This window comes from Onychostruthus taczanowskii, unplaced genomic scaffold, assembly GCF_017590055.1.
Source record: "Onychostruthus taczanowskii isolate IOZ18803 unplaced genomic scaffold, ASM1759005v1 scaffold84, whole genome shotgun sequence".
In the NCBI taxonomy this organism is placed as follows: domain Eukaryota; kingdom Metazoa; phylum Chordata; class Aves; order Passeriformes; family Passeridae; genus Onychostruthus; species Onychostruthus taczanowskii.
Genome location: NW_024506332.1, coordinates 2,489,828 through 2,506,021, shown reverse-complemented (window position 1 = coordinate 2,506,021; position 16,194 = coordinate 2,489,828). Strand labels below are relative to the sequence as shown.

At 58.3% G+C, this 16,194-nt stretch overlaps 1 protein-coding gene across 3 annotated transcripts; it reads right to left on the bottom strand.

The window, feature by feature from the left end:
* Positions 1–549: 549 nt before the first annotated feature.
* On the bottom strand, positions 550–15,021 carry PLEKHA2 (pleckstrin homology domain containing A2). 3 transcript variants are annotated; one of them, XM_041424861.1, is made up of 13 exons: positions 14,400–14,447; positions 13,761–13,923; positions 11,324–11,487; positions 10,897–10,953; positions 8,809–8,857; positions 8,585–8,682; positions 6,556–6,702; positions 4,614–4,748; positions 4,437–4,505; positions 4,260–4,330; positions 3,653–3,716; positions 3,316–3,393; positions 550–3,202 (listed from the first exon to the last, which is right to left on the bottom strand). In XM_041424861.1, exons 3-13 carry the CDS (start codon positions 11,462–11,464, stop codon positions 2,858–2,860), a joined length of 1,254 nt encoding a protein of 417 aa, XP_041280795.1. In that variant the 5' UTR covers positions 11,465–11,487; positions 13,761–13,923; positions 14,400–14,447; the 3' UTR covers positions 550–2,857. The 3 variants fall into 3 exon arrangements, with proteins under 3 accessions (XP_041280795.1, XP_041280794.1, XP_041280793.1); XM_041424860.1 differs by lacking the exon at positions 13,761–13,923 and having other exon boundaries at positions 14,400–15,021; XM_041424859.1 differs by lacking the exon at positions 14,400–14,447 and having other exon boundaries at positions 13,761–14,205.
* Between the last annotated feature and the right edge of the window lie 1,173 nt (positions 15,022–16,194).

Genomic DNA, 16,194 nt, shown 5'->3' with positions numbered 1-16,194 from the left:
CCCAGCCAGAGCCAGACACAAAATCTACGTATGCAAATGTCCAGTCATGTTTGAGATAAAACAGCAAACACACACAAACTCCCAAGTTTGGCAGCTTCAATTTGGGGGGGCAGGGGGCAGCTTTGTCCTGAAAATGCCATTCCTCAGCAGAACAACAGGGCTGGAAAGCCCATGGAGGGGAAAAAGTTCTGCAGTGACCCAGAAAAAAGAAAAAAACCAAAACAATCCCCTGTGCACTGTCGTTAACAGCTCCCATGTCTCCAGCCCCCCACTGCCAGCTCACAGCAGGACCTTGGTCCAGCAGCTTCCCTCCTCCCCAGGGAACATCTGGGACCTTGTTCAGAAGGAGTTGTGATGTCCCTGCCCTCACCATGCACTGTTCCCTCCTTGTGCAGGGCAGCAGCACCGTGAGCACGGGGAGCAGCCACTGGTGCTCCCAGGCTCTCCCCAGCTGCTGCACCCTGTCCCCCCACCCTGGTGGGCACAGCATTCATCCCCCACGGCAGCCCTTACCCAAAACACACAGTGCAAATGGACAGCTGGGGAAAATAACCAGGATTTCCTTCTTTATTTAAAAACACGGGGGAGAAAGGGCATTGCAGCATGTACAGGCAAGGGGTGGGAGGCAGGTAACCCCCACCCCAGGAGTCACAGAGGGCCCCAGCCCTAAGAGCACTTGGAATCCCCAGCCAGCACCTCCAGAAACATCTGGAACCACGTGGGAATAGCAAACCCCTCTCTCCCACCACTCTGCCCCCCACAAGGCACCCCAAATGTGCAGCACCCCCAGCCCCACAGCACATGACTCAGGAGGGAGCAGCTCCAGGGGGGTGAGACCATCCACGCCTGAGCCAGGAGCCAACACAGAGCTGAGGGGAACCAGTTTGCTTTAAAATCACCACAAAGCTCCATCGAGGTCTGGCTGCATCCACCCAGCCCTCTGGAATGGGAGGGAAATCCCTCCCTCCCAACACCACCTGTGTTGTGGACAGCTCTGGAGCCCAGCTGAGCTCCACACTTGTTTGAACCTCACCTGCAGCCTCTGTGCTGTCCTGGGGATGCAGGAGGGTGGGAACGAGCAAAAGGAATGTTGCAATAGTGCTGGAGCCACTGGTAGTTTCTGCTTCTGGATAATTACCTTAATTGTGCAACAAGCTTCTGCTTTACCTTCCCAGGCCTGAGGAAACTGTGCAATTATCAAGCACCAGGAATACTCAGGAGTCTGTGGTTCCAAGGCCTTGCACAAAAGAACCATCATCCCCTCTGCATTCCCTGCTCTCCAAAACTGAGACTCTCTGATGGGTGGGCTTGCCAAACTACTGAAAACATTCTTGAAACAGTGTTAGGAGCCAAACAGCAAGTCAGCCTAAAAAAATGAAAGTTTCAAACTCTAGTGCAAATAAAGCAAAAAGGAGCAGAAAAAGGAAGAGCAGGATCTAGGTAGCTACAATTAAATAATATTAACACTCGCCCTGTACCGTTTGCATCGATTCCCACTCATTTTCGTGGTCTCTGTGTCCTCCAGCACCTCCACACAATCCCCTTTGAGACCCTCTTCCCCCTGAACTTGGGAGACCCCATTCCTGCCTCCCCCAGTGGCACAGAGGTACCCTGTGCTGTGCCCATCCCACAGCAGCCCCACGGGCACCGAGGCAGGAAGGTACAGCTGGCATCACATTAAGGTCAGTCATGCTAGTCAAGGCTCAGGCACAGCTGTCAAACAGCTGGAGACCCCAAAAGGGCTGGGACAAACCAGATGTTCTGCTCCCAGGGAACACGCTGGGCTGAGCTTACAGAGCAGAGGACGTGTCACAGCCAGGGAAGGGAGAGGGGAGCTGAGTTCTCGCTCGGCACGCGGGGATTGCACACACTTGTGGGGATTGCACACACTTGTGGGGTGAAGGTATCAGACAATCTCTGCCGAGGGAACACCTGGATTTTCTACACACTATTTATCACACCTACAGGAGCTCATTAGGTTATGGAAATGACGATTCACATTGCTCTAGAAACTCCTGCTGGTTTCCATCTCGGGCAGGCAGGGGGTGAGTTGGCCGGGCAAGCCTGCCCAGCTCCATCATGGCTGGTTTTCATTGCTTTTTACTAAAAGCCCTTCACCATCTGGCACGGCTACCTGTGCCCTGGTGTGTGCAAAACCAACATCACACCTGAGGGTGCTCCCACCTGGGAGCCACGGTGGCTCCAGCTGCCTGCCCTGGCTCATGCTCAGGAAGTACCAAAAGCCTTTGGAGGGGCTGAGTATCTGCCCAGGCTGGGGTTCAACAGGAGCCACAGGTATAAAAAGACATAATTAAAAGCCAGCAGATTGCTGATAAACCCTTGTGTGGGCAGTGGGAAGATTTCTGAGGGAATAAGTCACCATAAGGGGAAGCTGCAGTGAGTCCCCTGTGTGGGCAGCTGCAGGCTGGTGGCTCCCAGCTCTGCCCTGGGGAATCTGAGCAGCAGCAAAGGGGAGAGAAACATTTTACAAACACAAGAAAGGCCACACTCCTCCTCACGCCTTCAAGACCTCCTGCCACTTCCTCCAGACCTGGTTTGTGGGGGAAACGATGCAATTGCAGAAGATGTCCCCTCGTACAGGTCCCCAGCATCTCCTGCCCTGCACAGTGCGCGCCGGCAGTGCCTGGAAGCACCTTCCAAGACATGGAACCACTGGGCAGGAGCAGCCAGGGACCCTGTGGTGGGGTGGTGCACCCTGTGTGGACGTGGCTGCGGACGGATCCCGCGTCGCAGGGAAGAGCTGTGGCGGAGGGAAGGAACCACCTGGCGCGCCCCAAACCGCCCCACGGGGATCCGGGGAGGCGGCGTGCGGAGCCGGGGGTGGCTCGCTGCTCTCTCAGACGTCGGAGGTCCGGATGCTTTCATCATCCAGGTCGAAGGCGAACGGCTTCTCCTTGAGGTGCTGCGGCTCGGAGCGGTGCCGCAGGCGCGTGCCGGGCGCGGCCCTGCCCTGGCGCTCCGTGAGCGCCGGCACGAACACCGAGTCCCTGAGCGGGGCCGGCAGCCCCCCCAGCGCCGGCCGCTGCCCCTCGGCCTGCGGCACCGGCGTCCAGGGCTGCCAGGAGCTCGTGGAGGGCGCCTTGCACGACGCTCGCCGCTCCTCCGCCGAAGGCCGCGGCTGCGAGGGGCCCGAGGAGCCGCCGGGCCTGGCCACGGAGGTGGATCTCATAAAGGACATCTCCTGCAGGGGCAGGGCAGGGCGAGGTTGGTTAGATAATCCACTAAATAAGGATTTTGTACGTTGGTATCATCTCCATTTGACGGTAAATGTGAAACAGAAAGTGCGTGACCTACCCTGGGACGGGTTTTCAGGGCCTGCACTGCCCCTGTGATTGCCCGGATCCAGCTGTGCATCTCCTCGGGGCTGTCTGCCTGCAAACACAGCAGCCCCAGTGAGGCTCAGCTGTCCTGGCATTCCCAAGGTTCAGCTCTGCCTTCTCCTGCTCCCACAAACAGCCCCTATTATAAACAATCCCAAGGGAAAAGTGAATCCCCCACAGTTCTCCTTCACACTCGTGTGTTACAGCCCCATCTGCTCACTGTGTTCACTGGTGAAGGGCTGTGGGGAACTGTCCATTTCTCAAGAGCTGAACTTTCTGCCCCAAAAATTATCCTGGCCTCAGCTGCTCACCTGGATGTAGAAGGTCCTGGAGCTTGTTATGACTTCAAAGAGGTTGTCTCGCATCAGTAGGTCACTAGAAAGAGTGAGAAAGAGACAGTCACACCCCAGCAGCCATCATGGACAGAAAACCCGTATTTATCTTCATCTCTGGAGTGTGCTGGGGAGGAACGTATTGAAGGCAAACCTTGGTTCTCATTGGGATTTTGAGAAGAGTCCAGATCCCCAGAAAACAACAGCCAGAAATCCCCCAGCTCTAACATCAGCCAACAAACCTCTGCCCTCCCCCACCATAACCCACTGCATTCCCAGCTCATTTTAAATATCAGCTTGCTATCACTTATTAGGAATAAACAGTTCAGAGATACATGAATACACAATATTTTTACTTTAGCCGAAGAGGTTTGTTTTCTTAGGTTATTTTTCATTGCAAGCCTTTACATTACTTTGATTTTATCAGTGTTTGCTGCAACAACTTGTTCCCGAGACACTGCAGCCGCCTGGGCTAGTTTAAGGCAAACACCTCGAGAGCTGCTTCCCACGAGCAGCTGGAGCAGCCCAAGCTCGCTCTCCTGAGCCAGCCTGGGGCACAGCAGGGAAACACGGGTGGGAGCATTACCCAGACTTGACCAGGCACTCGTGGGTCTTGCAAACATCTTTCAAGAGAATCGAACGTAAAGGCTCCTTGTCCTGCAGAGGCGAGAGGAGACAGTGCTGGGCTTGGCTGGCCTCGGGGCTGGCATGTGCCTCCTTCAGAGGAGGAGGAGGTGCTTGGGGTCCCGGGGGAGCTGCTCACCTGCTCACACTTGTAGTAACTGATGGAAAACTCATCCAGAACAAAGTACCGCCGCTTCCAGCTCTTCCTCTGGAAAAGAGCAGGAAATCGCTCAGCGCTCAGCCCTGCCACTCTCTGTCGAGGTCCTGCAGCCAGAGCAGCCCTGGCCTGCAGGGAGAGGCAGCCCCAGGCACTCACCACGTTGCCCTGCTTGACGCAGAAGCCGCTCTTGAGCGGGGCTGGCCCGGCGGGCGGCTTGGTGGCCGAGGGGGGGATGTAGCTCTGCGAGCGCCGCAGCAGAGGGTGAGCGCCCACCTCGCTGCCCTCCCCATCCTGCAGCAGAGAGAACACAGACACATCAGCAGGGAGGCATCCCTGCTGGAAGGCAGGACGCCCAGCTGCAGGGAAAAGCCACCTGACACAAGCCCTGAGTGAAGTGTGTGAGCCAAGGGCTCATGGCAGTGCTGAGCATGGGCAGGGAATCAGCCAGAGCTCATGATGTTCTCTCATTGTGTGCAGCTCCCTGGGCTGCTGCCCTGGTACTATTCACCCTTTTGCAAGCATGTGTTAAAAACAAGAAATCAGAAGGGCTGCAGAAAAGCAATTTGAGGGCTGAAGATAATCCCCTGCAGCAGGGGAGTTAACAGAGCCCACCTGCCTGGCTCGTCCTGCACGAAGAGGTGACTCAGCTGAAGGTATGAGGAGAACAAGAACCACCAGACAAACACAAGCTAGAAAGGAATGCTTTCCAACGGGAGAAGGCAATATACCACGGGAATAAATTGCTCAGAAAAACCATAAAGTCTCTGATTCTCATTTTCAGAGCCAAGTTCTCCCAAAGATACTTGGGTGTTTGGAGCTCAGGAAGGGAAACTGCACCTCCTCTGATCCCTGGCTGTCCCTCCCAAGTGCAGTGCTCAGTGCTGTGAGCACAGAGGGGCTCTGGTCATGACCATGTGCCCAGCCCCGTGAGCACACCCCAGTGCACCCCAAGGGCCAGACCCATCCCAGCAGCACCCTCCTTTCCCCCCAGCAGCACAGAGGATGGTTGAGATGAAACATCTTCTACACTCAGCTTCTTCCCCATCCCTCGGAGCCCTTCCTCCCTCGGCTGAGGTTTGAGCATTGCCATGGCAGCGGGGTGGCCCTGGCCACTGCCAGCCTTATATGGTCCCAGCAGGGGACTGCGGTTTGGGTGAACCTGCCCGCCCAGCACCTTCCACAGCTGCTTCCGTGTCCCCAGGACAGACAAGCAGCTTTTTGTCCGGCCCCTGCGGAGAGCAGTGCAGCACAGCTGCAGCACCAGGATGCCACCCACGCCCCCGGGCTGTGCCAGCTCTGCTGGGCATTGCACAGGTGGTGTCCAGAGCAGAGGACACTCCTGCAGCCCGGAGTGTCACACGCCCCGGAGCTGGGGTGATGCTCCCTGCTGGTCTGGGTGCAGCCAGAGCGTGGGACTCCCCTCCGCAGCCCTGGAGCAGCACCGGCTGGGGCACAGCCAGGAAACCACGGACACGCCCAGGAAGCTGCAGCAGGGGAATGGCCATTTCACACGGGGGAAGCAGCAAGAGCACGGAAATATTCTGGCAGCTGATGCACCACCTCCAAAAAACCCCTCTGCACCCCACAGCCCTCCGTACACCTCTGCATCCTGCCAAACCCTGTGGCCAGGGAAGTGTTAAAAGCATCTGCCAGCAGAAACTGCTGCAGTGATCTAATTCTCTATTTTTAGTGCTGCCACTGATAAGAGCTGAAGTGAGATGCAGAGCTGGACAATGCCCAAACGTGGGAGATGCTGATGGCCACGTGCACACCCAGCTGCGTGCCAGGGAAGCGGATGCAGAGCCACGGCAAGCGGTGCCCACCAGCCCTGGGACAGTCCCTGTGGCTGCTGTGGTGGGGACACCAGGCACAGGGCTCCTCCGCCCTGGGTACCTAAAAGAGGATTTGCACCCAAGACACGTGGGTGGATGGCGATGGCCAGGAAGCTGAGCAGATTCATGGTCTCCTCCTCACCTCAACACCCTTCAGAGTGAGAAAAAGCAGAGGTGTTCAGGGTGCTCAGAGCAGCCATTCATATCTGCAGGGGAAAGGGTTTGCAGGCACACTGTTTCCAGGAATGGAAGTACAACCAGCTCACCTGGTTGATGGAGATGGGTGTGTGGACCACTACCCCCCCAACAATCTCTGTTTTGTAGGCCACCTGGGGCTTCTTCTCCTGGGCCTGGGGCACCACCGGAGGTTTGGTGATTTCTGTGGCCGGTGGGACGCTGCCACCCTTTGGCACCTGTGGGAGAAAGGAAAGGATGAGGGGCACAGGGTGACCATGCTGGGCATCCCCACACCTCCACTGGGCACCCCATCTCTGTCTAATGCAGCCACGGGGCACAGGGTGACCATGCTGGGCATCCCCACACCTCCACAGATGGGTACCCCATCTCTGTCTAATGCAGCCAAATCCCTTTAGAAAACAACTCCTGGCCAAGCACCCCAGTTAGGGAGGGTGTGGAACCCCCTGGGCAGCAGGAGACACCCAGAGGAGAGATGAGAGGAGCTCAGTGATTAAGCACCCTTTCACAGGCGCCTGTGATTCGCCTCTGCAGCTCAGTGAGTTTGTGGGACACTTGCTCCTTTAATTGTCCCCGCTCCACTTACAGGCTTAATGAGGAGCTGGGTCTGGCTAACGAGGCTGAGCGGCGTGGCCGCAGGGACAGCCAGGCACTGCTGTGACCCCAGTGCTGGCTGTGTCCCCCGTCAGCAGCCCCACCCCCTGTGCAGAGGTTGGGCTGCCCACAGCTCCCTGCACTGCCATCCTCCCTTCTCCCTTCCCAGCTCCTTCCCTCTGGCACCTGGCTCTGGACAGAAAGGGCAGTTTCCAAATTTCCCTTCCCAGTCCTGCACTTCAGCTCCCCTAATGCCAACCCCCAGCCCAGAGCAGGGCAGAGTGGCAGCATCGCCACATCCCAGGAGCTCTGGGTTTCCCTGCCAGCCCAGGACAGCTCCTCCCTGAAGGGCTGGACCAGCCGGTTGGCCAGCTGGGACACAGCCAGCATCGGGAAGGGCTGGCTGAATCAGACCATGGAAACCACCATGGCTTCTTGCAGAAACAGAAGATGCATCTCATTCTCCTGTCACCCCAGCTCCCTCCTCCACCAGCCTGACAGAATCCCCCTGCCCCAGAGGCAGCGACCCTGGAGGAAACTGCTGGCAGTACACCCGGACACAGAGCCCAGGCAGGCTCTGGCCACAGCTCTGGCCAGCTCTGGAGATGGAGTCTGTGGCCAAGATCAGCTGGAGCCAGAAGGAGAAGGCACAAGCCAGAGCAGTGTGGCAGCTGCAGGTGCAAAGGTTGTCACACTTAATGTATTTGCAGAGAAAGAAAGAAAATACAAGCTAAGTCTGATCTTGCAGATGAGTTTCCCACAGAGACTACACTATGGCACTCCAGGGATTAAAAAAAAAAACAAAAAACTACTCATGGATAGGCCCCAATCAAACTGTTTACACGATTTCCCCTTACATTTAGCTTACATACCATAAACAACACGCATCAGTGCATGACCTAATAAAACTCTGCTCACATTATGCACTGCTCACTGTAGGTCAGCAGAAGCCCCCAGCCCTTTCCCAGGGACCCCCTGTGCAGGCAGAAGCCATCCTGGAGCCCACCCCATGCCCTGGTGCTGCCAGGGGGGAGCGTGGCACGTCCCGCAGTGCCGGGAGCGCCGGCGGCTGCGCGGCACCGGGTCAGTGCCCATCAGCTCACGGCCCCGTGAGCACAGCAGCACACACAGGAGATGGCACATGAACCCTCTGGATGCAGCACAGCCTGCCTCGCCGTGCCCCACAGCGCAGGGCTTTCGCTGCCTCGTCACAGGAGCCGGCGTTGCAGGAAGAATAAAAACTGAATAAATCTACTGAAGCACGATAAAGCCTCCCTTTGACAGCCACAGCGAGGAGCTGGCTGGGCCAGATCCCAGCCAGCAGGAGTAACAGGAGGAGGAGAGCCTGGAGCAGGAGGGGATGTGGATGGCTCCCACATCCCCTCCTGTCAGCTGTCCCCCACAGCTGGCCTGGGAGGGCGAAGGAAGAGACGCAAGGAAACCTCAACCATAAGGATCCCTGGGGATGGTGGAGGGAACAATTGAGAAGAGCATTAAGTAACCTACCGTGATCTTACTGGCCCTGTTCAGTGCCTCCACCCAGTCCTGCAGGTCCTTTTGGTCACTGGCTTGCAAGAAATAGCGCTGGGAGAGGGCGTTGATAACTGCCAGAGGAGCAAGGACAAGGAGAGTTGGCAGCAGCCAGAAGGATTCGTGGGGCAGGCACCCACACTGCAGCTCCCCGTGGGAGGGTGTCCCCCCACCGAGCCCACCAAATCCCACTCACTCACCAAAGCAGAACGGAGTTTTAGGCTTCTGTTTCGGGGTGGCAATGCTAACCTGTGACAGAGCAAATCAGGGGAAAAATTAGAGACACCAGCACGTGCCAGTGGTGGGCAGAAGAGCTGGAAGTTTCCACCCACCCACCCTGCTCCCTTCCTGGGCTCTGCCAGGAGCCCCGAGCAGGACCCCACACATATGGGGGCAGCTGGAGCTCCAGCACAGCTGTGCCAGCTGGAGGGAGCTGGCCCGTGTCAGAGCACACGCAGCACAGGGTGCTGGGTCCCAGGGGAAGGTCAGCACGGAGCCAGGACTTTCATCCCCTGCACCCCCTCAGGCACTGGCTGAGCTGCACAGCAGAGGACAGAAAGCTTTCAAAGGACCTGGAAACATCCATTCTCCTGGATCAACACAGTCACTCTCATCAGCAATTAAGAGAATTGAGGGAAAATAGTGGTGGTTTTTCCCTGAAGAGTAGGAATCATTTATATAAGAATAATATTCCTTGAGGCTCCACAAACAGCATTCGTGGAGTATTTATTCTGACAGTCCTCCTCCTTCAAAGCCAGTCCATAATGCTTTAAATATGTTTTCTCAAGCAAACCCCCATTTTTCTGGTGTATTTACTGTTGGTAGTTCCAGCCACTGACAGAACCCAACCCCGCAGTTTGTGACCAAATGCTGTCCTGCAGCAATTTTCATTTAAACTAAAACCTATGTAATTTGTGAGGCTCTTTCCAAAATGGGGAAGGCTCAGCCTCCCAAGCATTGCTTCATCTGCGCTTAATTTATAAATCATGATTCAGCAGGAACAGGAAGATCTGTCCAAGGCTATATCCAGCTCCAGGATAAAGCTGAGCTGTGCCTGGCGTGGCAGCCACCAGCCCCCCACTCCCCCCCAGCAGCTGAGGGGCCACTTGCAGGAGGAGGATGATGGCAGCTCCACTCTCCACGTACACTCTCCACTGTCTCAGTCACCAGCCCTGCAACAGTTGGTGCTTATTGCACTGTTCCTGCCTTCCCATGGGGGCTGGATAACACCCTTGAGACACACAAGTGACTTTCCAGGTCTCATCCTTCAGGGCACTGCCCTCTGAGCACAGGGAGAGCTCCTGAAGCACTGCCACGGGACACTCTGACACAGCAGGCAGGGACATGGGGAGGCCTGGAGGGGATGCCCACTCCAGGGAGGTGGGATGTGCCCACAGACTCACTGACAGCTCTACAGACATGAGGAGGATGGTGGCAGCTCCACTCTCCCCACACAGCTACAGCTCCACTATCTGTCATCGGCCCTGCAGCAGTCGGTGCTTATTGCACTGCTCCTGCCTTCCCAAGGAACAACCCTTGAGACACACAAGTGATTTTCCAGGTCTCATCCTTCAGGGCACTGCCCTCTGAGCACAGGGAGAGCTCCTGAAGCACTGCCACGGGACACTGACACAGCAGGCAGGGGCATGGGGAGGCCTGGAGGGGATGCCTGCTCCAGGGAGGTGGGATGTGCTCACAGACTCACTGACAGCTCTACAGACATGAGGAGGATGGTGGCAGCTCCACTCTCCCCACACAGCCACAGCTCCACTGTCATCGGCCCTGCAGCAGTCGGTGCTTATTGCACTGCTCCTGCCTTCCCAAGGAACAACCCTTGAGACACACAAGTGATTTTCCAGGTCTCACCCTTCAGGGCACTGCCCTCTGAGCACACGGGAGAGCTCCTGAAGCACTGCTCAGCCGAGTGCCAGCTCCGTGCCCAGCTCAAGCTGACGCCACACTCCTGTCCCCACTCAGTCCTGGCCACACGTGTCCTTCCTCACAGCAGAGCAGTTCCTCTTCCTCCTGCAGCCCAGCCTTGCACCCCGTCCCACGCCACTCCAGGGTGAAGATGAACACAGTCCCAGCACCAGGATCTTTGTGCTGTGGGATCCCTCCTTGCTTCCCACAGCCATGCTCAGGCTTCATCCCAAGGAGATGACCACGAGCCCAGGCAGGACCAGGAGCTGCCCTCGGGTGCTTCCAGGGCAAGCCTCTCCTGGGAATGCCACAGGGATAAGGGGAAAACAGGGAGCACTCATCTTCCCTCTGCCCCACCCCAACATTACCTTGGAGATATAGGTCAGCTGCAGAGATCCGACAGCACCTGCTCCGATGGCCAGGTTCTGCAACACACAAGATGAGCAGTGGGAGGTAAATGACAGGGAGAAGGTGGCAGGGGCAATCCAGCCTGTCGTTTGTGCCCTTGGGGTCAGGCAGCAGCTGCCATCCTCAGCCACTTCCCTGTCCTGCACCTTGTTCAGCCCAGACCCCTCAGCAGTGGGACCAGCCCTGCTGTGCTCCTTGGGACAGTCCTGGAAACCACAGAGGTCACAGAAGGTGGGAGCCTGGTCATGGCCACGCTCAGCCACAGGACACTCTGACACAGCAGGCAGGGGCCTGGGGTGACCTGGAGGAGATGCCTGCTCCAGGGGGGTGGGACGTGCCCACAGACTCACTGACAGCTCTATAGACATGCCTGGCACACGTGCCCACCTGAGGATTGTCCATGTACCACAGGAGGTGGTTGGCCTGGGTGTCCAGGATGAAATACCTCCGCAGAAACTTGCCACAGGTCTCATTTTCTTCGATGTCCAGGAAGCCACAGATACGGTTCTGTCGGTCCAGGTACGGCATGCCGGGCTCCTTCTGGCATCACCCTGTGGAGTGGGGGGCAGGCAGGGGAGGTGGGTGCTCTGCTCCCCAGGGAGCTGCCCCAGCACCCGTGGCACCCAAGCTGTGGAGCTGGGTATAGCATTGGACAGATCTTCCTGCTCCTGCTGAATCTTGATTTCTGAATTAAGCACAGATGAAGCCAGGTGTTCCAGGATGCCAGCAGAGTCCCTCAGCCACAGCCCATCTCTCTCTCTAGAGGGAGATGGGAGGGACAACAACCAACCCACCACTCCCAGCCCCAAGAGCCACCAAACCCCGTGAGCGAGGACAGAGCAGCCACAAAGGATCTGACACGAGACACCAGATCCCTGAGAATTGTGGTGAAAATTAATCCCAAAGCAGCATGCTAGAGAGAGCCTGAGCACACTCCCAGGAAACAGGGAACAATCTGCAACTCCAGCAGAAAATCTGTGCAGCCAGGATGTCGAGTCAGCAGGGAAAACAATGACCCATCCCAGCGGGGCCACGCTGTGTCCCCAGGTCTGCCACGGGCAGGGACCCTCCCCACCATTGCCCCCCACCCAGGAGGAATCCTTCAAGGCCCCTGGGCTGCAGTGGGAACATCATCATCACTTCCAACCCTCTGTGGGGAGCAGAACCAGCACCAAGGGGCCCGGGGGGTGCAGGATGAGTCCCACTGCCCGGGCAGAGCCCTCTCCCCACGGGACAGGGTGGAGGGCAGGGATGAGAGCAGCCGTTACCCAAAGGATGTGAGTGAAGCCAGTGTGGTTTGTCTGGCAGGAGAGTGGTGATCACGCAGGTGCCAGAAGCAGAGCTACACAAATAAAAGAACTCATGCAGAAAAGGAGGAAATACTATTTTTGAGCTGCAGTGTAGTGGGGCCCGGGGAGGTGAGGGTTGTGCAAGAGCTGGGGTGCAGCTGCAAAGGTAGAGGAGGCAGAAAACAAGTCAACCTGCTGTCAGGATCTCAGTCTACCACCAACATTTCAGAGATGGGTATCAGGGCTTGGCTCATGGGGACCGTGCTGCTGCAGGGGGAGAAGTTGTTATAGACCAAAAACGGTGCCCTGGCACAAGGGTTTCTGTGGGCACTTCCAGTCTCACTGCTTTTTTGTGGGCTTATTTTTGTGGTGGGGAAGCACATGGACAGCCAAACCCTAGGTACCCTCAACCATACCAACACGTTCACACCAAACCTCATAAACCCTTCCTTCTGCTGACAACAAAGGTCTAGAGATTCCTGCCTAGGAGACAGATGAGGAAGGAGCAGAATGTGCCACAGGCAGCGCAGAGATGAGCCCCACAGTCCCCATGGGACACCACTTGGAGTCTCCTTGTCCCCCCACCATCCTTCATTACCACGGGTTCATCTGGGAGAGCACAAACCAGCTCAGCCCTTCTGTGCACACTGACCTCAGGCTGCACTTTGAGATGCCCAAACCTGTGGGCAGAGGAGATTGGGACTGTTCCCACACTCAAGTCAGCCAGGTTCCTGTCTCCTCACATCCCACTGCCCACAGAACACAAGTGGTCTCTCTTTGGAGCCACCGAGAACTGCACTTTCCACAAGGAAATGATAAAAGTAACATCTTCAGCTGTGCTAACATGGGGTACCCCACTCAGGAAACCCAGGAGGGCCAGAAAATGTTCAATTTCCTAATGAAGCATATCAGAGACTTCCAGGACTCTTTCCTGCCTCTGAAGAAACAGACCTGCCAGCTTTTTCCACCTCAATATCCCACCCAAAAAGACAGCCCTTTCTTGACTCAGTGATTGACATGGCAAGCAATTGGGCTACAGAAGAAGACTTACAGCAAAACCACCCCCTTGCCTGCCTGAGCCAAAGGGAAGTGCTGCCCAGGGAGAGGCAGGAGCTGCAGGGCACTGTCCACGCAGCACCCAAGGGTGGCTCAGAGGCCTCGTGGGCAGCCACACAGCCAGACTTTCCAGGAAGCAGCTCAGGGTGCCCTGCACCGTCACGGCTGCTGTGCCCTGCTCTGTCCCGGCAGAGCCACAGCCAGAGGAGCAATCCAGGAGCACTGCAGCAGAAAAACCCGAGGCGATGGAAGACCCGGCACTGGGAGCATCACAGCTGTGCTGCGGGAGGCACCTCCTCAGCACCTCCCTCCACAGCTCCCAGACCTGTGGGCAGCCACAGCGTCCTCCTCCTCCTCCTCCTCTCTCACACCTGTCCTCCCGAGCTGTGCCGGGGTGCAGGATGACCCTCCCTCCGTTCCAGGACTGGGACCTGCGCTGCCCAGTGCCCCGCAGCGGCTGCAGCTCCACTTCCTCTCACCTGCGGTCGCGGAGCAGCTCCCGGAGCCCACGCTGCGACGTCTGTCCCGACCCACGAGACAGACGGGGTAGGCAGCGCCCAGCAACTCGCTCCTACTAATTGCGGATCTTTGCCTTAATGAAACTATCAGCCTGTCGGGAGGAGGCTGGATACAGCTCTTCATCTGCCACAAAGAGTGGGAGAACACACAGAATAGCAGCAAACCCCTGATCCCCGCCACACGCTGCCTCCAACCCCACAGACTTTGGGCGACGACGGCGCCTGCAGCATTTCCGGAGCTCCCACGGGGACCCCTCCGCTCCGGCAGAGCCCCCTCGCTGCCTCCCCCTCCCCTGCCCCGACGGGAGCCGTCGAGCAGAAGCCGCTCGCACCGGGAGGGCTCCACTCCAGCCCCGGCAGGGATAATCCAGCTGCAGAAACCGGAATCCCCGCCAGGGACAGGGGGACCAGCCCTGGGGCCGCCTCCCCAGCGGCCCCCGCAGCCGCGGGGCACGGACGCCTCCAGCCGCTGCGGGAGGCTCGGGGGGAGGACGGGGCCGGGACAGCGAGGGCTGCCAGCCCGGCCCGCGGGGTCTCGAGAGAGCGAGCGCTGCCTGCGGGCGGCTCGGCGGCCACGCGTGTCCCCGCGGTGGCACTTACCCCGCGGCGTCCCGGGCGGGCGGGGGGCGGCGGGGGCTGCGGGCGCCGGGCAGCGCTGCGAGGAGGAGGAGGACGGACGGGCGGCGGAGGGGGTGTGCCCCTGGCTCCGCCGTCGCTTCTTTCCGGGTTAATTACGTCTGTCATTAGCAAACCCGGCCCCGGATGTGAGTGCGGGGCGCGGGGCGGCTCCGCGGGGCGGGGGGTGGGTGTCCGTCCCTCCGTCCCATCGCCGTCTGTCCGCGGCTCTGCCGCGCACCTGCCGCGGCACCGGGGGCTAAGCCGGCGGCAGGGGTAAGGGCGGCCCGGTGCGCTCCCATTGCCAGCCTGTCCGGGCTCGGGGCCTTCCCGGTGAATCCCGAATCCCCCCCGACCCGACACAAAACCACTCGGTCGGTGCTCGAGGCTGGCACTGATGGAGATGAGCCGCCCAGCTCGCGATTCCTGCCAGAGCATCTCTTGGGGAAGCTGCTGCTGGAGTGAGCTCGGGGTGGATTTGGGAGCAGGAAACACCCGCTGCCTCCCCCGTGCCGCCCTGGGGAAGCCCCACTTTCTCTCCGAAACTCCGTCTGGCTCCGATGCACTTTCTCTCGGCGCGGGTGAAACCGACCCTGGTGCTGCCGCCGCCGCGGGCGCGCAGGGATGTCGCTCACGGACACCCGCAGCCCCTGTCCGTCCCACTCTAACCCGCTCCTTCCCACTGCTGCCTGCCTGCTCCCCCCATCCTGGAGGTCTCGAGCCCTGCCTCCCCCTCTCCCCATCCCTCCCTTTGCAAAGATTAAACTGTTCCATTTTTACACCGAGGCTCCTCTCGCAGCCCTTGTGACCCGCCGGAGCCCGGGGCAGCGCTGCGTTCCGGGCACGGTCACACGGCAGCGACTCCCAGCGCTGCTCTCCCTTCATTCCAGAGCGCTCTGCCTGGCAGCTCTCCTGGATTTTCCAGTGCGTTTTTCTGCTGTAAGCTGTGTGGGGGTAGAAGCGGCCCCTGGAGCTCAGTGAGACGCCCCAGCAGCAGATGAAGGGCCATGAGGGGGCACATCTCTGCCGCAGGACCTTTGGGGATTCCTCCAGCAGCCAGAGCCCCGCGCAGAACACCCTTTGTGTGCCCCAGAGAAGGAGCAGGATCCACAGCAGACAGGGAATTATCTGCTTTCCAGATGCTCCCCTCCAGCGGCAGCGACCCTCTAGGCATATGCTGACCTTCCCAAGACCATGTCCATGTTCTGCAGGACTTCTGACCCTCTCACCCCCTCCAGCACTCACCGAGGTCACTGCTCCAGCAGCATCCTCCAGCTGTGAGTTCCACGGCTGGATCTGCACGTGCTAAATTACTTCTTTTCTTCTGTTCAAACTTGCTCTTTTCAGTTTCAGTACCTGTTCCCCTTTTCCCCGTGTGCTGACTGGGGCAGACTCCAGCAGACAGCTGCTGCTTGCTGCTCACCCTGCTCTACAGTCCTTGCAGTCAAATTCTCATAGTCCCAGCCATCCTTCACTTCCTTCATCATTCCCCTTTCTGTTCTCCTTACTCTGTTCACTCACTTTTACCCTTCTCCCTCATGAAAACAAGTCTCACCGACCACTCCTGGGGGTCTTTCTAGCACCTGTGGGCAGCCACAGCATTCTCCTCTCTCACCTGTCCTTTCTAGCAGAGCTTTGAGCTGTGGGACAACCTGCAGCCCCAGACCACAGAGCAGCCTCACATCTCCCCCTCACATGTCCCAGCAGCCACCGAAACCTCTCTCCACAGCCGAGCCTCAGGTTGCAGAAAGCAGCCCAAAAGCATCTCTGTTGGACCGGC